The sequence below is a fragment of the Colletotrichum graminicola genome, assembly GCF_000149035.1.
Source record: "Colletotrichum graminicola M1.001 genomic scaffold supercont1.9, whole genome shotgun sequence".
Taxonomy (NCBI): Eukaryota; Fungi; Ascomycota; class Sordariomycetes; order Glomerellales; family Glomerellaceae; genus Colletotrichum; species Colletotrichum graminicola.
Genome location: NW_007361013.1, coordinates 214,506 through 237,460, shown reverse-complemented (window position 1 = coordinate 237,460; position 22,955 = coordinate 214,506). Strand labels below are relative to the sequence as shown.

Sequence of the window (22,955 nt, the reverse complement as noted above, 5' to 3'; positions counted from 1 at the left end):
GGCAAGGCGAGGGCTGCCTGCGGTACTCTGGGGCACGAACAGGCAAAGATTGGATGGCATGGACAGGCGAGATGGACATTGCAGATCTCGATGGGCGACTGCGTGTGCGCCACTATGCAGGTTGCCTGATTGTGCCAAAGACGGCGGATGCAAAAGCGAGCGCGTACGGTTTACGCGAGCGCATCTCTTCGGATTGGAGGTTAGTGTCGCTGTCACGTCAATGTCCAACATGGGTAAGGGAGTGGCAGGTGACGCCATGATGGTTTGTCGAACCGTTTGTCAGTTGAGTTTGCCTGGAATCGTGGGTGGTTGGGTTGGGTGTAAGTAAGCCCATGAAGCTGCTATATTAGAGCTATGTGTCTAGGGATTTGGTGAGAGGCGGCGCTGCTGGCTTTGTTCTATTTACGCCCTTCGTCTGTTCTTGGCTAAAGTCTGATGTGTGTGAATAATACCACAGAGTCAGATGGAGGCTTATGAAACCTAGAGCATGGGCACCCGAGCCATGAGGTTGGATCTGTGTACAACTAATATGTAAGGGACACGCTGGGATGTGTGGCACAGGGTACCATTCGGGCCATTTCAAAGCACCACGAAACAAGAGACGAGACTTGGGGAGAGTCACACCCAGCCCATAATATTCTTTATTTCTCAAAGTCAAGAAGCCCAATCGTTGTCCGCCGTTGGAACAGGGGTATCGAATGACTTACGGTTGATACGATGGATGACCTGCCAAATTCATCCTAGAAAAATGGGCGGCGTGATCCAATTCGGATGTTCCTCCCATGATGGATGGCCCTTACGTATGTCATCTCGTGTGCATGTTGGATGTTGTGGCAGGCAACCTTTTCTCAGCCATTTAGGGCCGGTCATAAATAAGAAGAAATGTGTCAGCCAGGCCCGACGGACAGAGAGAACATTCTAGCTCTTCACCCATATCTCTCTGCCTCTTGTTGCCAAGCTCAAAGTCGGCTAGAGCCGTTTTTGGAGAGAAGTTAGATAAACTCGTGGCCACAGCCATCCTCAACAACAACTACCTAGACAACGAATGATAACACCGAGTCGCAAAAGTCTTGAAGGCTTTAAAGTCCGCCTTGCGGCCGCCGCCATCCAACGACAAGGCGTTCACACACTCCGAAGCCAGTAAACCCACTTTTGAGGAGCCACAAAGTACATCAAGCCAAAGCTTTGCCGCATCGGTACATCGCAATTTAGGGTCTCGCCACTACCTATACTGGACCCCGAATCTACCTAGTGTAGTAAAGGAACCACAAGCCAACCTCGAACCTTGCTGGCCTCTGGAGCCAGTTGAACGGCTTCCCTACCTTAATTGCTTCAGCTGTTTCCCCCGTGTATTTGACTACTGGACGGGATCACCTTTCCACTCCCACACTCTTCTGCTACCGTCCTGAGATATTTGCCGACAGACTCCCTCCATTCAAACACCAGCCGATACCTGCTTCCAACCCAACGGCACATCTGGCCATTGCTCGTACTGAAAGTCCCCGCCCCCGGGCCGCCAAATCCGGCTGCCCTGTACATTTAACAGTCGAGGGATCCAGATCTAACATCCCAGCCCCGTCTTTTGCGACTGCGAAAATCTGCCCCGCCGAGAAGCGCCAAACCCCCTCCATACCTCCTCGCATTTGGTGCATTCTTCAAACTCGCTCTTAACGCTGCTCTCCACTCCGATACAGCTGGCCGATGGGGGTGCGACTGCAATCTGGTCATGACTCTTGACCGCTGAAGCCATTGCTTTTCCCGAGTAGCCTCTTGGGCCCCAAACACAACTGGCTGGCTTCCCGCAACGAAGCACCACAACTGCAACCATGAAGAGCAAGAAGTTTCTCAGCCTGAGGGACAGAAATGGTAACCACCGCAGGAGCAAATCCTCAGAGCCAGGGCATAAGGTAATCTCTCACCTCTATGTGCAGCGTAAAGCGCCTGCACAGGCGGTCCCTATAGCAACACCAACGCTAAGCTAACTATACGCTCCGGGACTAGAGCCGGCCACTTTCAGCAGAAGCTTTTCGAGCGCTCTTCAAGAGTGACCGACCACCCAGCGACGACGAGGTCAGAGAGAAAGAACTAACAAAGGTACGCGGCGGCATGGCCAGAAAGAATTGCACAAGTCTAACGGCACGACAGGTTGAAGACATTACACGGCTTCTTGCCGAGTCCAACATCACCGACGTTTCTGCGGAGCACATTCGAGACTCCTTGAACAGCAAATTCGCTGACGGCGATGTCGACAAGACGGTCGAGTTCATCCAATTGCAGTGCAAGGCTACGGCCGGCAAAATCACACACTACAACCCACAAGTCGAGATGGTTGGCGCGGAGAATAGAGGCAATGTCACTTGCTACCTCGACTCTTTGCTCTTCGCCATGTTCGCAAAGCTGGATGCCTTCGAATGCATGCTGAGAAACGAGTTCACAGACGAGCCAAGACGCAGATTGGTCACGCTGCTACGCTTGTGGGTGAACATGCTCAGAAGCGGAAAGTTGATCCATACGGATATGGTAAGTCATGGTCCTCCCCACGACACGCCCGGCCTCTGCTAACCGACGCAGACAAAACTGATACAAGATGCCCTTGCCGATTGTGGCTGGAGCGACGCCAAGCTCCTAGAACAGCAAGACACTTCCGAAGCCTTTGCTTTCGTCACCGAAACTCTTCAATTGCCCCTTTTGCAACTACAAGTGGACCTTTTCCACCAAGGAAAGAACGACGAAGACGATCACAAGCTGGTGTACGAACGACTGCTGAACCTAGCTGTGCCCCCCGATCCCGAAGGCAAGGGAATCAGACTCGAGGACTGCTTGGAGGAATATTTCAACACTCAAGTGGACGTACTGAGAGATAGCCACGAAGAAAAGAAGGACCTGGAGAGGTCGGCCTCAAGCAAGAATACCATACGCTTGGTCACCCGGGGAGATGGACAGGAGTCGGAAACAGCAGAGAACTTGAGCGCGTCACCCCTTCCGCTGTCACCAGTCCTTGAACACGAGTTGGCAGGCTCACCCCCACCGAATGACGCTTCTGAATCGCCCAGTGGCTCTTCGCGGCCAACTCCGAGGCACCGCTCAACTAGTGTTATCCAGCGGGTTGTGCTGGAAGAGAAAGAGCGAGCCAAAGAGTCCGAGACTCCAAGCATGTTGGAAAAGGCGCGACGCACGAGCTCAACTGTGGTCAAGGCTGTAACGATCCCGGCGTGGCAGTTTTTTAGGCTGATCCCTTGGCATGCAGCTGGAAACAAGGAGCCCAAGAACGACATTGAGGTCGCCATGAACTTCAACCAGCGACCTGTGGTTGGCATCTGCCTCAAGCGGTACATGATGACGAACTCTGGCATCCCGCAACGCCAGAACACATTCATAGATATCCCAGACAGCTTGAGGCTGCCACATTTCATGCTTGGGGACGGATCCTCGCTCGAGGAGGATCCCAACGGCTTCAGCATGGAATACAAGCTGGTGCTTCAGTCCGTAGTCTGCCACCGCGGCGACTCACTCTATAGTGGACATTACGTCTCCTTCGCAAGAGTTGCGCCAAAGCTTCTTACCGACAACAGGCGACACGAACTCGATCCACCTCCTGATTACGAGGAAGCGCAGTGGGTGAAATTTGACGACCTGGACGTCGACAGTAGAGTAACATACGTGGACGACATCAAGCAGGCACTGAAGGACGAGATGCCTTACCTGCTCTTTTACCAGATAGTACCGATGGTCGAAGTTGCGTCAACGGAAGAGATCGAGACAGAGCCGCCTTCCTACAACGAGTCCAAGGTGAGCGTCAATTTGCCGACCACGCCTAACCCCATCAACGGCAACTCAGGAGTGACATCGTCAAAGAGCGACTACTTTGAGAACACTTCAATATCACCACCAAAGGCCCCAAGCATTCGCTTTTCGTCAGAACTGGAAAGACCTAGCCGTATCAGTTTTGGCGATGACGAGCCATACTTGGGTTTCAAGGATTCACGTCGTGGCAGCGTCAACTTCACGGACTCAACACAGGGCACACCCTCAATCACACCAGAAGCCGTGTCGCCCGCCGCAACACCAGGCGAGGAAACCACGGCGCAGCGACTTTCTCGTGCCGCTGCCCTCTTCACAGGCAAGAACAAGAGCCGGCCCACCAGCCAAGCGGGCGAGGGGCGCATCAGTCTCACCATGTCTCGAATTGGAGGACTCATGCGGCAAAGCAAGGAGCCACTTCGCGATCTCAACAGCAACGCGAGCAGCAACGCGCTAGCGACATCTATGAGCGCTCCTGTGCCAGATTCAGTGACCGAAGAGGAGTTTGTCGAACACGCAGAGGCGGACCAAACACCGATCGCAGATCCGGAGAGAAAGGACTCTAAAGATTTCAAGGAGAGGATGTCCTCAGAGCACCACAAAAACGCACACAGGCGGGGTAAATCCAAGAACCGCTCCGCAGAGAAGAAGAAGAATAAAGATGGAGAGGAACCGGAGCGAGAGTGTGCGGTGATGTAGATGCATGTCGACACAAGAGATGGCGAATGGAAAACGGGTCATCAGCATTCAGCAAGTTTGTTTCGGCTTGGGCTAGCGACAGCTTACCTCAGTCCTGTTAAAGCGAGGAGTTTGGGCGGATTTGGACTTGGAAGTCGTACAAGTACACCGAAGAAAACTGGGCAAGATGCGGCATTACGTAGCACAGACTTGAGGAGTGGGAGGGCGTTTACGGTTTGTTGAGACACACGAGATACCATGATGAAGAAAAGAAAAAAAACCACAAACTAGAATTTTAGATATCCCTGCGCGACGGAGGGCTTTGGGCCGGGTGGTTAATAATACCAATGACCAGATTGTCATTCATCGAGTTGAGCTATCTCACCTGTACCATGACCGTAATGCTTGTTCGAGTTATCAATGCCAAAAAGAGAAATCAAGAAACCTGTCCTTTTTTCCTCTGAATGAAATGTGTTCCATCTGAAGCGAGAGCAGAAAAGGACTATGGGAAAGTCGTCGTCACGGTAGGAGCATCAATGAGAGCACGTTCCACCTTTGATACCCCCCATCCCTTCAACCACCCAATCCTGACCCAAACCAGTCATGGCGAGAACTCGAGCCACCCTTTGGCTGTCCCGGTCCACGCCGATAATAGCCCCCCCTCATTCCCCTGAGCAATGTCAAAAGAGATCTCCTCGCCTAAGATGTGCACAAACAAGGACCTAGTCCTCGTCGTTCTGTCTGTCAGCGACCATTTCTACGGCCTTGTTGATGACCTTCTCAGGAGGGCGCTCGGCGGGCTCCGCGGGAGATGGAAGGCCCGGCATGGGCGACAGGTTGCCGCTGGCGGGACCGCTGGCGGGGACAGGGATACTAATATCCTCGGGAGAGCTCGGGGTGATCTTGGGATCGACACCGGGGATATGGATGCGCTTGGCCTCGTTCTGGTAAGCGGCAGGAATGATTTCGATTATCTCGTCGCGGGGGAACTTGAGGACGGGAATATCCATGGTGGCGCAGTGCATCAGATAGGCGTAAAGCACACGGAGAACCGACTCGTGCGCGATGATGAGGAGGTCGCTCTGCTCGCGCTCCAGCTCCAGGATGATGGGCTCCAGACGGACGGCGAGATCATGGTAGGACTACACAATGTCAGTTTAGGGGAAAGAAGAACTCGGCAAAGTTATTTTGCTCACCTCGGCCCGCGGGTATCTGTGGTGGTACGGGTCAAGCTCGTGCTTCTCGACTTCCTCAGGGTAGAGATGGCGGATGGCGCGCTCCGACATTTTCTCGCAGACACCGGGATTGATCTGGCTCATCTGTGAGCGCTGGCGGACCTTGAAGCCCTTCTTCTTAAGATAGTCGGCAGTCTGGACGGTTCTGCAACGCGTGGAAGTCCAGACCGATAGGGGGCGTAGAGGGACGTCGGGGCCTCCACTTTCGACGAGGGCGGTACGCTCCTGCTCGCGATGTTTTAGTAATGTCTCCGACATTCTGGCAGCATACGCGATGCCTTCCTCAGAAAGAGGCGCGTCGGCCCTGTACGAGTCCTCTTCGGTGGTAACGCCAGCGCGGACAAAGTAGGTGGTGCGCGACTTGATATGCAGGTTCGTAAGGTAGAAAACAATCCGGTGAGAGAGATAACCAAACGAGACGTTGTTATAGAAGAACTTTTGGCCCGCGTTAATCATCTTGATGTAGTTGAGCTCCTTCTCCTCCATGGTCTCAAAGACAGGGATCTTCATGTCGATACGGCGCAGGTACAGCTTGGCTGCCTCGTCGGGATCCATGCCGGCGAACTGTGAATGTCAATAATGAGTACGTCGAGGCCCTTGATTTCGCACTTACATCAGGTGAAGAGATCTTGACGTTGCGAGCATTCTCGCGCAAGATGCCCTCATCGTTGACGTATGACTCAATGAAAAGCGTCTATGTAATGTCAGACAGACAACTTGAATACGGACTTGATATGTTTCTAACCTGAACGTCATGCTTCCCGAGCTCCTTGGCCAGCGCGCGACGGCCAGCGACAGTGGGATTGACAGCGTCGTAGATGGCTACCTGACCATTCTCGTGGTTCAACCAAGAGTAGATATCCTCGCGACACTTCTTGAGGATTTTCTGACGAAGAATGACTGACTGAGGAGACGCGTCGGGGAAGAAGTAATCCTCAGGGACTATGCCGCCCTTACCAACTGTAGCGCGACGGTAGTCACCGAGGTGAAAGATGCGAGTCTTGACTCCCAACCTAAAATAAATGAGCCAGGCCCCTAACTTAGATTTTGGGGTCTTACCAGCCGAGGTAACGCGCCAAAGAGACACAGATATGGCTGTGAAGGTCAGCAGCAAATCAATCCAATGTGGGACGCTTACTTACGTCTTGCCACGGGCTGGAAGGCCAACCATGACGATGGCAATACGGCCAGAGTGGAACAGCCGGCCGGACATGGTGCTGTAGAGCTGAGCAGGCGCCATATTCTGGTCCTCAGGAACATCGTGGATGCCGTCGATGAAAGTTGAGCTCTTGCGGCGGTATCGGGGCGCGTTGGCCGCGATCTCTGCGGTACTGTCAAAAGAGATGATGTCAATACCTTGTTCCTGATCAATTCCTGGCCAAGGCTTCAGGATCGTGGAGGCCACTCCCAGCACACTCATAGTACGGGAGTCCTCCACAATATTGACATGTGACTTGGGTATATTGGCCATGACGACTGAGTACGTGGGTGGTAAGAGGCAAAAACAATGATAGAGAATTGATGGAGGAGAGAAGACAACAGGCTCGGAGAGAATAATTGGAAGGCGAGGATGGGGTTTGAGCAGTGAAATAAAGACAGAAGGCATAGGGAGTGCCCGTCTGATTTGCCATGATGATGCCGCGCTGCCCCTTTGAAAATTCATGCAGGCACATTCCCGCTCCTGTGTGCACAAAGTGTTGAGCCCTCTCGTCCAAAGTTGATAGTGAGGGGCCGGTCTGGCCCGGCCAGATATAGAGGTCTATAATGGCTTGCTGGTTTTTGGCGGTCGAAAGGTCTACCTTAAACGGCTGTGATTATGGTGTGAATCTTTCATATAACTTGAACTCTTCTTGATGTCCTTGTTATTCAAGGCTTTGGTGAGTCGTTTTGAGGATTGTGATTGTATCCAAGACGGATTCTTACATTACCTGAGAGCCATTTGTCTTCGTCAGATGGACAGTTGATCTTTGCCCCATTGACTTGCCCCAAGATCCTGCGTGGACTTCTTGTGAGAAGAGCAGGGCTGGAAAATCTTCATGTTGAGATGGCTATACTCTCCTTGAACTATTGCCAGGAAAATATGTATTTAGGGAAGGATGAGGTGTCCGCCATGTCATAAACAGAGCTTGGCCAGCTGTCCTTGAGGCATGGAATCATCCACAGGCATTATTGTACCTACTATACAACGATGCCTCATGTTGCAGTTGCCCTCTAATGAGGTATGTCGAAATAGAGCACTCGCTCACATGCCACAAGGAGGTTGAATGAAGGGCAGGGATTGGTGGAATTGCAAGACCCCTCCTCTTGGGCCGAAAGAAGAGAAACGCGAACTCACAGTAGTGTGTCCATTCTGATGGATGCGAAAATGCGACCCTTTCCTGGTTTGACACAGCAACCGGTTCGAGGGTTATAATAGAGGGTTGAGCCGGGAGCGGACTGCTTTCGAGGCAGCTACGGCCTCTGGAACGGGTGGAGGGGCCGCTACGAAGGGGAATAGCGGAGACACGACAATGACGCACTGTCTGCTCGAGGAGTGCGACTGTCGTTGAAAGTCGACAATGCTCAGAAAAGGTCAGAAGAAACGCGCCGTGAGCATGAATGTATCGCAAAGGGTACCGTAAGTTTCAAGTAGAATCGCGCAGAGAAGTGTTTTTGAGGGTTTGGTGATCGTGGCCGAGGTTCAAGGTCACACTGGTGTCTGAGCTGTCCCGTTCCGATTTAAGCCGCCAATTTGTCCCGCAAGGAGACTTTCCTTCGCCAAAATTCTCAAGGCCTGTGCTGGTCAAGCCGAGCCGTAAATAGCAACCGAGTAGTAACGCCGAGTTTTGTATGTTGTGGGTTTTGTTGGAAAATGAGAAAGTGACGGTGAACTCAAAGGCGAGGGTATCTTAAGGCGTGATTCGAAGCAGTTCTCTGTCCAGGATAAGATCGTAGGCGATGAGGAACTCAAAGACTAACACTGTAGGTAGAGAGGCCTGGTCGGGCTCAATGATGGAGAGGGCCAAGGAGACGTACCGGATGTGGGCAAGGGTCCTCTCATCCTGGAACTAACCGGCAATTTGGTTCCCCCAGCATCACGGCCCGGCTAAGCATCGGACCGACCGACTTGTCTTGCTGAGAGCTTGACGTGAGCTACGTATCACGTGATAGTTCTGTCATTGAGCAGACGTTAGAGCTGCTGCTCAGGAAAGTCTCCACAATACTTAACCAGTCGTGGCTGCCAGCTTTTCCCATTGGCTTTAGCGTGGCTCGTGCTCGACCGGGACCTCCAGCTGCGTAATGTACTCGGCGTGGAAAGAAATTTACAACTCTTTTCGATCCATCACCAACCGCCTCCGACTCGACGACCTCCCTCCAACGCCCCCTGCCTGCCCATTGCGCGAGCTACAATCGGTCCCTAGGGCAGTCGCAGTTGTATTATATCTGACCTGATCCTGAGTATTTGGTCAATTCGTCGGCCTCCTCTCGATTCTCCCCCTGTTTCCTAGTTCCTCGGTTCTGTTCGACCCCGGCTGGCGTCGACCATCGCAACAATGGCGTCAAGCTTGGAACAATTTCAAAATGTTCTCCTGAACAACCCCGTCGCCAACACTCTGTCAGATGCCATTAACTCCTTCTCGGAACGGAGGGCGAAGCTTGGCCTGTCCAACCCCGGCACCACCGAGAACCTGACCAGGGAGGTCCAACGCGATGTCCTGCTCACCAACTACATGTTCACCGGTCTTCGCGCCGACCTCACCAAGGCCTTCAGCATGTCGCCCCTATTTCAGGTCTCTCACCAGTTTGCGATGGGTGAGCGTCTGAATCCGTACACCTTTGCTGCGCTGTACGGAACGAGCAAGGTTTGCCCCCCCCCTAAATACTTATTTGGACGCAACCATGGCTGACTGACTGTTCTCCCTCCCCTCACAGGTTTTTATGCAAGGGAACATGGACAACGACGGGCAGCTCTCCACTAGATTCAACTACCGGTGGTCCGACAAGCTCGTGTCGAGAACGCAGTTCCAGGCCGCACCTGGTGCTGGCCAGGAGATGCTCCAGGTCGAGAACGAATACACTGGAGACGACTTCACAGCCTCCCTCAAGATGCTGAACCCCTCTTGTCTCGACGGCGGTGTTACTGGTATCTTCATCGGAAGCTATCTCCAGTCGGTTACTTCTAAGCTTGCTCTTGGTCTCGAGACCGTCTGGCAGCGCCAGGCCATGACGCAAGGCCCTGAGACTGCCACCTCCTACTGCGCTCGCTACAAGTCTGACGACTGGGTCGCCACCGCTCAGCTTCAGGCTCAGGGAGCTCTGACCACCTCCTACTGGAGGCGTCTGTCCGAGAAGGTCCAGGCTGGTGTCGACCTGTCTCTTTCGCTCGTTCCCAATGCCGCAGGCGTCATGGGTGGCTTCCAGAAGGAGGGCGTCACCACCGTTGGTGCTAAGTACGACTTCAGAATGTCTACTTTCCGTGCCCAGGTCGACTCCAAGGGCAAGCTTAGCTGTTTGTTGGAGAAGCGCATTGCCGCCCCCGTCATGATGACTCTGGCTGCCGATGTTGACCACTTTGCGGTAAGTTCTGCCATCCACGATTCAGCAACCGTGTTCTAATATTGTTTTCTCAGCAACAAGCAAAGATCGGTGTTGCCATCTCTATCGAGGCTGGTGGCGAGGAGCTCCAGGAGCAGCAGGAGGCTATTGGTGCCCAGGGCACCCCCAACATCCCCTTCTAGACATCCCGAAACCTCCGAGGACGGCTTGCTCTTTTGCAAAGTCCGAACCGACGCTCCGCTCCTAATCGAACCCAATAATTGAATGTTTTTCCACCGGCGAGGACAAGAAACGACATCGACGAACTAGATTTTCTTCTGCAAGTTCTCATTCTTATACTGCTGTCTTAGTACACACGACTTCACGCCTTGACAGCACAGACCGGCAAACCTGAGTTTTGCATGACCTCTTACCTCTTTGAGGGTTTCTCACTTCTTGGTCTGCCTGTCGCGCTCTTGTTCGTTGAACTTCGACTTCTCACCTTGGCCGATCGGAACAAACCTGTGTATATTACGCTCTGCCCGAGTACAAGATTCGGGGCCAGTACGGTGGTGTATTGGCTTTCTTGGATGCAATTTGGGACGCTTGGAACGGCATACCCGACGCCGAATGGCTGATGCCATAACCCACGAGAGCATCTGCTTGAGGCTGCGCATCTTGATTGGCCTTCTTGATGAACAGCCCTCGTATGTACTGTGTATGAAGGAGATAGAATTCAAATGCCAATATAACATCGCCCGCCACACTCGCAGTGTCATGATCAGATGGCTGAATTTGCATCAGTTGCAAGTGGCTTTATCCTTTTGTCTCATTCGTTCATGAGCTACATGATGCTGAAGACTGTTCCTCTAGGCACTTATTTGTTTTTCACTTTCCTGTTCATGAGCTACGGAAGACTAACTATTTACTCCAGAGAGATTTGTTTGCAAACCTCCTTTAGTTCATCGTCGCTCAGCTCCTTGATGCCAAACAGCGCATTGTCGCTCCTGCTCCACGGCTGAGCAAACTCCTTCTTGGAGCAGGCGTACAGGAGCTGCGGGTACATGACATCAGGGGTCATGATGCCCTTGTCGATGGATGCTATGCAGTTGGCATAGATGGCGTCGACGTCGACGGTGGTGGTCTCCCAGGGCCCGCCCACGGCCTCCTGGGCGAGAGCGCCCATCTGCTTCTGCGACTTGACGGTGGAGTGGACGTACGCGATCCGGTTCACCGTCTCGTCGGCGTGCAGCAGCGTGCCGACAACGGCCTTGGCGACATCGGCGAGCAGCGTGTACGGGATGGCGTTCTCGCCGTCGTTGTAGAGGGAGAGCTTCTTGTTCTTAAAGTCGACGCCCATGAAGCCGGTGCGGAGGCTCCAGTCGAGGAAGGGGCCGTTAGTGATGATGGTCCAAGTGAACTTGCCGTCGTTTTCAGCGGCCTTTTGCTTCATATGCTGCCACGTCAAGCCCTTGATGCCGAAGACGGGGAGGCTGGGAACGTGGCAGCGCACCGGGTCGAGGCCAAAGTCGGGCGGGATGTAACGGTAGATACCGGCGGCGACGGCGGCGTCGACGACGCGGGTCGCGACCTTGGGGTCGAAGCTGTTGGTGGAGTTGACGAGGGCGTCATGGCCCTTAAGTGCCTGGGTTAGGGAGTCGAGGGAGTCGTAGTCGACTTCCTTGACTGTGACGCCCGGCGGAAACTTTTGGGATCCGGCTTTGCGGGTCAGGACCGTGATGTTGAACTTGTTGGAGGCCATGAGTCCCTTCAGGAGGGCGGGTCCAAGGTTGCCGCCGGCCTGGAAATGTGAGTTAGTACTGTTTGCAGCCACACCACGCGCAAGGTACCTACACCGGCGAGGGCAACGTTCTTGATTGTAGGCGCCATATCTTCTGTGGTGTTTCGATAGTTGTTGGTTATTTCAGCTTGTGTAAGTTCATATCGGCGAAGAAGGAGCTGGGTGCTCGCCCCTTATCAACCGCAGCATCCCGGCTACCAGAACCACAAGGATGGGCTGTCTCGTCTATGCTTTCCGGAGCCCGGAAAGAAGTATATGGCATGGTGACGCCATGCCGTTCCAGACTCGTCCGAAAAGGCATGGAGGGTGGGGGGCCGCTCGTGTCCGAACCAAAAAGGCCTTCGCTCCTCGCGCTTCGGGCCGGCTTCTGTATGTTGCAACAAAAAAAGCGCAGGGTCAGTGACATGCTCGAGCGTGAAGTTTTCTATATCAACTATCAACCTTGCAAAGTGGACCGATGGCCATTTGTTGGTTCATAGACATTATACTTCCAACTCCCGCGCAGTGGCTTCAATTGCCAGATCTCACGGCTAGGTGCCGGCTTTTAAGGATGGCAACCACATTTCCTCTCAAAACCGGTGTTCTTAGTCATTCTCATCAGCAATGAAAACCTTCGGCAGGTAGAGAGGCAAAGGTGACGGGCCTGCAGTTGTACGGATACGCGTGGCATTGATACTTGAAGGACGAAATGAGCGAAGCGTACCTACCACCCGGGTTGGCCGGGTGCGAACGATTTCCCTTCGTCCGTCTTGAACGGGGGCACATTTGCGAGAGATGATAACAGAGGCCGGGTCTGCAAAACCAGGAGCCCATGGGAATGGTGATTTGAGTACGACATCGGCATATTGTTCCCAGGCGCCGTCAATGCCGCAGTGTACCCCGGACTCCGGAGATCCATAGTCTGAACCTTGGAACGTGGTGCAAAGCCGAGACGCCTCTATCGGAACTTATATTGACTGCCCAAGCTCGAGAAAGTTCAAAAGTATAAACTGAGAACCAATCAACTACAATGGCATGAGCAAGCGGGCAACGATTCGGCCAGGTGACATGAACAGGGGGTGAGATTTCGGCTTAAAGATATACCTAACCATTGTCCTCCTCACCTGGGTGACGTTTTTCTGTATTCTGGCCTGGGATGTTCGACGTGAGGGGGGTACCGACCTTGCGTTTGTTCCCCGCCACTTGTCCACGTTGATGATGCATCGCTAGAGCAATCGCCCCTCTATGCATATCCTTCAATATACGGGCTTCGAATTTCCAAGTGCTGGATCTCAAATGCCAGCCAATGCTTCAGCCCGACATGATCTTTTTGTACGGCGGAAAACGGAATGGCATCGCCTGATCCCTCCACCTCCTTGCTACAATCACAACATCGACGCTTGGAATCTATTGTGTACGTCAATCGTGACGTGATAAGTACTAATACCCGAATGCCTGTTTCCAGACCCGTGGTACAACCGTATAAATGACGCGTCTTGCTCAAAAGTTCATATCCAGACTGTACATAACTCCCATCAACTGCAGACGTCTTCATAATAGCAGGCTAAGATATGGACTTCAACGAGAGGTGCGGCCGGGTAATACAGTAGAAAAAGCAAACAAACACAAAAAGGTATGCGATGACCGAGACTCGAACTCGGAGCCTAAGCATGGGAAGCTTAGATGTTACCCCTACACCATCATCGCTTGACATCGGTTGCAATGCGTTGGAAGGTCACCGTTGTCCTTCAGCTTATGTACGAGTGCGGGGTAACAGCCCATTGACATGTTCTCTGACGGAAAGCTAATAATGGGTATAATGTGAGGGCTCGATTTGACGGCATTGCCCGAGGAAAACAATGTCCGTGCCCAGACGCAAGGTGCAGGGCAATTCAACTAGTGGATAGTTGAATTGAGTGTTGTTAGTTGGAAGAAAGTTGGTGGTAGAAAATTTGTGCAACTATTATAATCATCAGGGGCACTGACTAGAACCATGGTCTGTGCCCCCACCAAACAGGACGTCACTGGCCCTGACAGTGAGACCCAGCTTCAGCAGGGAACATTGATCGACAACTTGTTGATGTTTTCCCTTGGTGCCTTTCCATCTCGGCAAAATCAAGTTGCCTACCCATAGCTGTTCCTTTTCGGCTTATGTCAATATATTCGATATGACGCTATGATTTCCTCCCGAACTTTCGTATGGCGGTGTCACAACTACAGACTAGCATATTACCATTCTGATTTGAGCCATAGACAAGGATATCCAGCTAATTGTGTATATAACCTTCATGCCACTGGGGTTTTATCGAAGACGAGCTTTGATGATCGCGCCATAGTCCATATTCCGAATCGGCATTGTAAGCTGCCAACGATGAGTCGCATAAGTTCATAGGTAATAGATATTCCTGGGAACAGGTACGTCTGTCTAGGTACCTCACTCGTCGAATTAGGGCCAACAGCTTCACACCTTGCGTGTCGCGAGTCTGATTTTCCGATGTGGACATGGAGCTAGATATGTAATTTGATATCAATTGTTCACTTTCATATCAAAACCACCGATTCTGGAAAGCCTCGTAGATTCTTTCGCGAATTTAGAAGCTGATGATATTCTGAAAAGCTTGGCTGATGGTTTGTGTCTTTCCCACTGCAGAAAATAAAGTACTGGTCAGTGCACCGCTTGTGAGCCATCAGTGATCACCCCCCCACCCTTGCTCTGCAATCTGAGTACTCCGTAGGTAGACTGCGTTGCCCGCACTTTAACCGAAGAGGATGACAGAATGGAAGCGAAGCTCCCCCCAGGCCTGGGCTGAGGGGCCAAGGTACCCCGTAATCCCCCCACCATCTCGACTCCCAAAGCCACCAAGCTACAAAACGACATCGTCACCTCTCTAATACACTCAGTGCCGTCTGTTCCCCTCTTCCTCCCCTCTCCCTTTGAACCGCGACCTCGACGTTTCAACCGCACCCATATCAACACCTTTGAAAATGGCAGCCAAGGGAGACAAAATCGAAAAGATCATCGCGCGGCTACAGGCCCGCATCGGCGAGGGCCAGTTCTATGAGGCCCAGCAACAGACGCGCGTGGTCGCCGCCCGCTACATCAAGGCCGCCAACTGGCCCGCCGCCACCGACATCCTCTACAACGTCGCCCAGTCCCTGCTCAAGGCCGGCCAGGGCGGCAGTGGTGGTGACCTCGCCGTCATGCTCGTCGACGTCTTCCGTCAAGCCGAGCTCAAGCCTGACGCTGCGAGCAAGGGCAAGCTGCTCACGTTGTTGCGCCTCTTCCCCGCCCAGGAGCCTACGAGGAAGAAGTTCATTGGGGAGATGATTGCGTAAGTCATCATGTTGGAATGGCCTGGGGGAGAGCCTAGGCAAGCTAACTATGGATCCTACAGGTGGTCCGCCAAGTTCGGCGAGTACCCCGCCGGTGACGCCGACCTGCACCACGTCACCGGATCGCTCTACGCCGAGGAACACGAAGCCTACGAGGCCGAAAGACACCTGGTGCTTGGAACGAAGGACTCGGCCGAGGTTCTCGCCAAGATGGAATACGTATGGTACAAGGAGGACGATTCGCACACGGCCCCGCTCTACGCCTCCCGTGCCATCCTGCCCTACCTCCTCGTCGGCAACGTCCGCGCCGCCAACACGTGTTACCGCGTCTTCACCTCCTCCCTCAGCGACGATAACAAGGGTCTCGGCGTCCAAGACGTCAGCAGCAACAGCGCCGACCTGCGCATCTTCCCCGGCCTGCCCCTCCTCAACTTCCTTGGCCTGTTATTGCTGGCGGTTCAGCGCGGCGCCCCCGACGCCTACAAGCAGCTCCTTGCAAAGTACTCGTCCAACATCGCCGAAGTCGGTGCGTGGAACGAGGCGCTCGAGATCATTGCCGAGATGTACTTTGGCATCCAGCGCCCGAAGCAGAGCAACCCGCTGATGGACATGATGGGCAGCCTGTTTGGCGGTGCCGGCGCCCCGCAGCAGAGACGTCCCGCGACGAGACGGGTTGAGGCGCCCGCAGCTGAGGGGCTGGATTAGATGGCTCGCCTATCTGCCGAACGTGCTGCTAAACACGCCCGGACTAGACACTGAAAAGGAAAAGAAACATGGAGTCAAAATATCGTGGCAGTGACGGCGGCGCCAAGTTTCGTAGATGTGAGTGGGCTTCGCATCGCGTTCAGAAGGCACGGGGCAGCTCCGGCTCGGCCTCGTACATCCAGTTGTCTTCTGCGAGAGCCGCCACCTTGGCCCGGAGACTGACTCTGACAGCTTCGAGCAGCTCTACACAAAAAGAATGAATTCAGAAAACAGTTCGTATAGGGGAAAGAAGTTAAAAAACATATGAGAGATGGCGACTCACCTTCGGGCTGCTCACGAATCGCAGTGTGGTTGACCTGATGCTGCTTCACCGCCTCTGCAAGCCTCTGGCGCTCTTCTATAAAGAAAGAAAAATCATAGTTAGCGTAAACCCCCATAGCTCTATACCCCCCTTCCATCCCGAAGAAAAAGAAAGAAGAAAATGAACATGAAAGAAAGCTACAGCTTCTCTCTCTCTCTCTCTCTCTCTCTCTCTCTCTTCGTGCTCGACGAAAGTAGGGGGAAAACGTACTGTTGCTCTCCTCCCGGTCGTCCGTCGCCGCCACCTCGTCAGCCTCATCAAACACCAGCGTTGGCAGCTCGCCCAGCTCGACCTCGCCGTGCTCGTCGCGCACGACAATCTCCACAGGCGCGCCACCACCGTCCGATAGCACGTCGACGTCGAGGCGTAGCGTCTCGGCCGAGGCCCCCGACGATGACCCGCCCCCCGTTGCCACCGCCATCCCGTTACCGCTGCCCGCGCCCGCGGCCGCCGCGGAGACGATGCCCCCCGCACCGCCGGCGCTCGTCGTTGTCGCAGCCGCAGACGCCCCCGTGGGGCCCGTCGGCCGCCTCGTCAGGCCCTGGAAGAGGTTCCTCCGGACCTGCCGCCGCGGGGCGCCCGGCGGTGGCGCCTGTCGTGAGGTCCTGTCGGCCATGGCGTTTGAGATCTTCTCTTGTCTCTGGTGCAAGCAAGGGGATAAAAAGGGGGGATGGTGGATCTCGTATATGTTGTCTTTTCTTTTTGCGTCTTATTGTTATTGTTGTTGTCTTTTTTGTCCCTTCTGTCTATCTTTTAGGCGTCGTCGAATGCCGGTAGAAATGATGGTGACTCTATTTTTTTCTTCTTCCCTTTTGATTTGCAAATCGTTGAGAAATGTCGATGCTGAGCAAGACAGAGCCGGGCGTAAGTAGGGATGTGGCTTGCATGGTCGTCGTCGGTGCCAGCGCCCCTCTGTTTACATTCGAGAGGACTCTGTCGTCCAGGCACCACAGCGCGCCTTATCGATAGAAGACACAGTGCCGACTGCGTCGCTATCCAGACAGGAACACAGCGTATCGCAACTGCACTACAGAAGTATTCATCACAACACCACTGCAGAGTATTGAGACCAACAAATCATACATCATAATTCTCATTAAGGCCATATACGCGTGAATTTTGTGTTACAGAACCATCCTATCCTCGACATGCATGATTCCCATTACGTATTGTACATTAGAAACTCCCACAGCCATGATATTGATAATGATGATGGAATGCATCCAAGCCGTACCCTATCCAGTCCCAAATACCGCAGAGAAAAAAAAAAAGAAAAAAAAAGAGGAAAGTAATAAAAGAGAAAACGCCGAGTTATGCATACCCCGAACCGACCTGCTATGACCGCTCAAGTCCCCCTTTTCGATATTGTCTTTCCAAGCATGAGAGTCCAAAGAAGTGGGACGTTCCAGAATGCAATGCTCATCCAACACACACCCATTCGGCGAATACGCACCATCGCGCGGTGCGGTCCGCCAAAACCAGTCCCCTCCACACACCCTTCTCCGAACACTTGATGATGGTCTCCCACGTACCACCGTCACCAAGGTCGTCTTCCACTGCTCTGCTGCCAACACTGACTCCCCTGCGCTCTTCCTTGCGCATGAGACGGAGAATCTTGCCGCCAGGAGTCTGGATTGCAAGCTTTGCGGGCTTTTTCCCACCTCCAGCCACCGAACTTAGATTCGACCCACTGGCGATGGAGGCCGTCATGCTCATGGCTGAGCCCGGTCTGGCGAAAGGTATCGGGCTTGCGCCCCCGGGATTCGACGATGGGGTCATCGCCGAGCCACCCCCACCGACAGAGCTGGGATGTTGTCGAATTGCAAACACAAAAGTGTTGTTCAAAGCAAGCCGTTGACACTGGGGCTGAACAACGTAAATGTCGTGACGCTGCGCATGCGGCGTCGGGTGTCGCGTCACGAACTCATACGGAGGATTCTCACCCGTGTGGATTATTGGCAAAGCGAAAGCCACTGGATGGGGAATGTCCTTGATGCTGTGCATCAGACCACGCTTGCCGGCGTAGATCTTCAAGACTCCTTGACCTTCGTCCCCAGGCAGTAGAGCCTTGACCGTGTATCGCTTGGTGCCGTTGAACCACTCCGCTTGGGCCAGTGCTCTCTTTCTCACAACTTCGCCGCTCTCGAAAACATCGCCATCGGCGTCTCTGGTGTAGGCTCGGACCTCCACCTCAGCAGCAACCTCCACGTCTGGCGGAGTGTTGAACTTGATATGCACCATCTCCAGGTCTTCGATGCGGGTGGCTGCCGTATTGTAATCAACCATCTCAAGCATGTTCTTGAAGAATGGAGGGCAAGCGCAAGGAAGGTTGAGCAAGACTTCATGGGCCTGCGGGGGGCAAATGTGCTGCTGGGTGTGGTGTTCGGGAATGTGCGTCCAACAGAGCTCTGTCGGCCGCGCAAGGAACCACCAAAAGTCGGCCACGTTACTGCTAGCGCTCGAGTAAAGATGCCTTCTGGGGTAGGAAGGGCTGGCCATGCAGCAGTCCATCATCCGCCATTCGTTGTCGACAAGAACGGCGTTCCACCAATGATTCGCCCTAGGCATGATGTTATGCTCAGGAATTTCACCGGGCGTTTTGAGATAGCCGTGGATGACCTCACACTGGATGCCGACAGCGGAACACATCTCCATCACGAGGACGGCGTACTCCTCGGCGCTTGCTCGCTTCGACTGCACAACTCTCCGGGTGTCAACCACTCCTTCAAAGTCCTCTTCCCAAAGGATTTTCTCCGACACCCAAGTGAATATGGCCCGCAGTCTTTGAACGTCGCTCCGATAGGGCCGGCAGACGTAGGTCGTTGCGACGCTTTGCGCTGTTATCGTCGCCGGAAGACTGCTCACAAACCTCGAGTTCTTGTCAACTTGTGTCAGGTTGAGCGACTGGTAGTCGATGGGATCCTCCACAGGCATGCCGTCAGCCCCTTCGTCACCCTCCATGCCCTCAAACAATTCATCGATCGGGTTCAGCGCAGGGTAGTCGAGCATCTGACAGCGGTCTTTGCGTTCGTCCCTCTCGTTCTTGCTCAGAGAGTTGGACCGGTTGACATCTCTTCGAACCTGGACCCAGTCGACTCCGTTGGCAGGACCCATGTCTCTGGCTGCTTCCCTAGTAAGGCCAGAGCTTCCCATGGCGGACAAGTTGGAGATGCTGGCGTTAGCCCCGGCGGCGACATTAGGCATGGAGCGGGCGAAAGGCGATGACCTGGGCGAGTCGGCGCCCATCGCAATACTACTGCGCCCGGAGGCCACCCCAGTCTTTGCCGTGTCGAGGAGCTTCTTGAAGATGCTTCTTTTCGCGGGTTTCGGAGTGACGAGGCCTCCAAGTCCTGCGTCATCATGGAAGCCGACTGTAGATTTTGGCCTGGCAGCGTCTGACGCGTGGCTGCTGTGATAGGTGATGCCTGTGAAGGGGGTTTCTGGGCGCTCGACATCGACGTCGCGCATGCCCAGGGCACTCTGGGCACGCTTTTGAGTCTTGCGAGCGAGACTGCCCGCGCTTGTAGCGCTAATGGCGCCGGCTGATGACCCACTCATCAAACTCCTGTCGCTGCTCTGCGTTGTCGAGCTCTGGTTGCCTGAAGAGGCGCTGGTAGAGTTGGTCTTGGTAGTAAATGTCCTGTTCAGCACGTTGCGGCCAATGTCGTAGGCTGACTTCCGTTTGTTGAGTTTCCTCTCCTCCGGTCCACTCATTGAAGACTTGGGTCTCTCGTATAACTGGCCTTTGGGTGGCGGCTTTGGTGCCTCGTCCTCAAGGTCAGCCATACTTGCGCTATGTTGATGCATTTTTTTGAGACGACTTTCCATACGTTCGACGTAGTTACTTAATTGAGGTAGCTGTTCCTTGTCCTCTCGGTGCCCGTTTTGGTGGGATTGGTCTCGCGAAGATCCGCCGCTCCAGGTCTCGTAACCTTCGTCTGGCTGTGCTATGCCCATGGATGTCTGTGGTCTTTGGTAAGTGTTTCTTCTCCTCGCACGGTCATTGACCATGTTGAAAGATTCGGGCGACCATGGATCGAGTGGCGGTTCAGGAGTTGGATCTCGAGGCATGCCAAGGGCGTCCAGCTGCTCTATTACGCCGTCCATTGCCTCTCGCAATGGTGAAGGAGTCATGTGACTGGCCGAGGGGGAAGGCGGGCACGGCGAGTGCAGCCTGGATGTCTGTATCGGCGGCGGTCGATGAGCCTGGTAAGAAAGATGTGAGCCTTGCCTGTCCGAGGTGGAGTGCCGATTCTCGTATGACGCAGTCGAGTCTTGGCGCATAAAATCAAGTCGTTTGTCAAAAGAGTTCCCAGAACCTTGCCTCCCCGGGTGAAAGCGGTTGTCGTGGGAGGCATTGGACTCTTGACGGGAAACGTCGTGTCGACTATCGTAGGATATGCTCTGCTTATGCCGCGACGCTGCTACGTGTCGATGTGGAGGTGGCGCTGGAGGTGGAGGAGAGTCCACTCTTTCTCGGGTGGGAGGACGATATGGCTTATAGCTTATCGAAGGAGCCGGCGAAACACCTCTTGAGCTGTAGCCTTGAGATGGTGGGATGGGGGATGGGCCTCGTTCCGTGTTGAATGAGTTCACTCTCGATCCGTGGCCGTAGTCGGGAACGGGTGTCCTAGCCCTTGGGACGGGGGTTCTCCCTCTCGATGTGTACTGCTGCTCGCCGTCGTTGAACGAGTTGCCTCGTGATACATAGCCGGTCGGGGCTGGCGACGTGTACGCTCGCATTCTATTCGAGACAGCACTATTGAACGAGTTCTCCCTCGAAACATACGCTTCTGGCGCCGGTGACCGATCTCTCCTGCTTTGCTCAACCATCGCGCTGTGAATGGATTCCCCAGAGTGCCCTCTAGGTCTCGTATTGGGGTTCGTCCGGTAGACTTCGGGCTGTTTCGCTGCTGTGTAGTGCGGCGCTTTGGAGTATGCTTCGAAGGGCTTTCGGAAAGTTCTTGACTTTTGAGGTGTACTCGGGCTCGGCGTGTCTGCGGGGAGCGGGCTGGCGGATCTGGTTGTGGGCCGGAAATCGGAGGGCAGAACCTCAACAAAGTTGGAAGGAAACACTCCTATCGTCCTTCGGTCGCGCCATAACCTGCCTGTCCACCAAGAGCCGTCGCCGGCATTGAGGCATTCGATTAGGTCGCCTTCGATGAAGCCGAGATCTCGCTTGGACTGTGGGACGGCAAGTCAGCATTCGGAAACCGCTCTTCTCCACCCAGGCCAAGGTATGCCAACATACCTCTCCTCCCCAAGAGTAGACGGCTCTGCACCAGCACGGAAACCGAGTGGGCAGAGACGGTGGTGCGGGCACCATGGTCGAAGTTGTGATGACGGTGCTGGCGAGAGTGGTTGCGTGTTATCGGCCGCGACCAGTTGACAGTTGTCTTCGAGTGCCTTTGTGGTTGTTGGCGAAGCCCGGCACTCGGCTCGCGACGCAGCAAGTTTGTTGGGCGCGATGATGTAAGTTGCGATTGGCAAACGTGGTGGCCATGCAAAGGAGGGTGGGCGCAGGCAGAAAGCAACAACTGGGGATAATGACGACTCCAGGCTCTCGCAGCGAAGCGAGAGGCAAGCGAGAAATTGACTCTGAGCTTGTGGGAAGAGCAGCAGGTCCTTTTTTTGTTGCACTTGCCGGCCCTTGGACGAGGTGGTGAGCAGTGCAAACAAGTCTCGCGCGTGCACAGCGACAATGGCCTTGTTGGAGGGCGGGTGGGTAATCAGGAAACCGCGGCGTTGATGTCCAAGTGCGTGCGGAATAATGATGGCAGACTTGTGGAAAGGCAACTTGCCGGACACGACTTCCAAGAAAGGGATGCGGTGAATGTTAGTGGCGGCCGGGGTCGCGGACCCGGGGCAACCAACAAACAGAGGGGCTCGTTGGCGGGGGGATTCCGGGAAGTCTCCAAACACTGGATGGGCAAAGGCGATCGGGGATGAGGGACAATCCAGGCTCGAGCTTTTTTCGCAACGGGTTGCGACCTTCTTGTGCGGCTGGCCTATCTCCACCGGTGACTAGTGGGCCCCGCTTGGCGCCACGCTAAGCCCAGGGTGGCACATCTGTGGCCCCTGGGACCTTGGAGAAGGCTTGGTGTTCCTCCGTCACCGCCTGCGATGCCGAGCCAGCTGCAAGGTGAGATCCAAGGTGGTCATCTATTTTGTCGGTATTCCCACTCTTAACCTTTTCTTCAGCTTGCCTGATCCAAGTCGTCTTATTACCTCTGCCTACGGAGTATTACGCCGCCCACTCACATAGGCTCGACTGTCCCGAGTGCCGTCCGTACCTTACTTGCCGAGATACGCACACTCCGTAAGTACGGATATATGCCATGGCGCCCTTGGCTGGCAAATGCCTGTCTCCCGGCCAAGTGAAGCAAGCCTGTGAAAGAAAACGGCATGGCAGGCGGGTATCCGTAGTCTCCTACCTCGACTCTGTCTACACTAGTGTAAAGCAGGCACTCTGTCTTAGCGCGGGTGACAACTCAGCGTCGTCTCAAGGGGTACGCCCTGCATACCGTCTATTGTCTCCCGTCCACTT

General features: G+C 54.2%; 7 protein-coding genes and 1 non-coding gene across 8 annotated transcripts; 3 read left to right on the top strand and 5 right to left on the bottom strand.

Annotated features, from left to right (window-relative positions):
* Positions 1-1,826: 1,826 nt before the first annotated feature.
* On the top strand, positions 1,827-4,500 carry GLRG_03053 (ubiquitin carboxyl-terminal hydrolase; the record flags this gene model as incomplete). The annotated part of the gene is made up of 4 exons (XM_008093738.1): positions 1,827-1,907; positions 2,002-2,094; positions 2,146-2,520; positions 2,572-4,500. The coding sequence occupies 4 exons, from the start codon at positions 1,827-1,829 to the stop codon at positions 4,498-4,500; spliced, it is 2,478 nt and encodes an 825-aa protein (XP_008091929.1).
* Positions 4,501-5,201: 701 nt separating this feature from the next.
* Positions 5,202-7,185, bottom strand: GLRG_03052 (6-phosphofructo-2-kinase; the record flags this gene model as incomplete). Its single annotated transcript, XM_008093737.1, has 6 exons — positions 5,202-5,621; positions 5,676-6,278; positions 6,328-6,408; positions 6,460-6,727; positions 6,774-6,809; positions 6,857-7,185. The coding sequence occupies 6 exons, from the start codon at positions 7,183-7,185 to the stop codon at positions 5,202-5,204; spliced, it is 1,737 nt and encodes a 578-aa protein (XP_008091928.1).
* Positions 7,186-9,247: 2,062 nt separating this feature from the next.
* GLRG_03051 (eukaryotic porin) lies at positions 9,248-10,432 on the top strand (the record flags this gene model as incomplete). The annotated part of the gene is made up of 3 exons (XM_008093736.1): positions 9,248-9,556; positions 9,627-10,271; positions 10,325-10,432. 3 exons carry the CDS (start codon positions 9,248-9,250, stop codon positions 10,430-10,432), a joined length of 1,062 nt encoding a protein of 353 aa, XP_008091927.1.
* A 722-nt stretch (positions 10,433-11,154) lies between these two features.
* On the bottom strand, positions 11,155-12,119 carry GLRG_03050 (isoflavone reductase; the record flags this gene model as incomplete). Its single annotated transcript, XM_008093735.1, has 2 exons — positions 11,155-12,030; positions 12,084-12,119. The coding sequence occupies 2 exons, from the start codon at positions 12,117-12,119 to the stop codon at positions 11,155-11,157; spliced, it is 912 nt and encodes a 303-aa protein (XP_008091926.1).
* A 1,526-nt stretch (positions 12,120-13,645) lies between these two features.
* On the bottom strand, positions 13,646-13,716 carry GLRG_13090. Its single transcript has one exon. It is a non-coding gene; the product is annotated as a tRNA-Gly (tRNA).
* Positions 13,717-14,994: 1,278 nt separating this feature from the next.
* On the top strand, positions 14,995-16,047 carry GLRG_03049 (uncharacterized protein; the record flags this gene model as incomplete). Its single annotated transcript, XM_008093734.1, has 2 exons — positions 14,995-15,341; positions 15,405-16,047. 2 exons carry the CDS (start codon positions 14,995-14,997, stop codon positions 16,045-16,047), a joined length of 990 nt encoding a protein of 329 aa, XP_008091925.1.
* A 139-nt stretch (positions 16,048-16,186) lies between these two features.
* GLRG_03048 (uncharacterized protein) lies at positions 16,187-17,024 on the bottom strand (the record flags this gene model as incomplete). The annotated part of the gene is made up of 3 exons (XM_008093733.1): positions 16,187-16,290; positions 16,370-16,444; positions 16,619-17,024. 3 exons carry the CDS (start codon positions 17,022-17,024, stop codon positions 16,187-16,189), a joined length of 585 nt encoding a protein of 194 aa, XP_008091924.1.
* An 803-nt stretch (positions 17,025-17,827) lies between these two features.
* On the bottom strand, positions 17,828-21,734 carry GLRG_03047 (variant SH3 domain-containing protein; the record flags this gene model as incomplete). Its single annotated transcript, XM_008093732.1, has 2 exons — positions 17,828-21,592; positions 21,660-21,734. The coding sequence occupies 2 exons, from the start codon at positions 21,732-21,734 to the stop codon at positions 17,828-17,830; spliced, it is 3,840 nt and encodes a 1,279-aa protein (XP_008091923.1).
* Between the last annotated feature and the right edge of the window lie 1,221 nt (positions 21,735-22,955).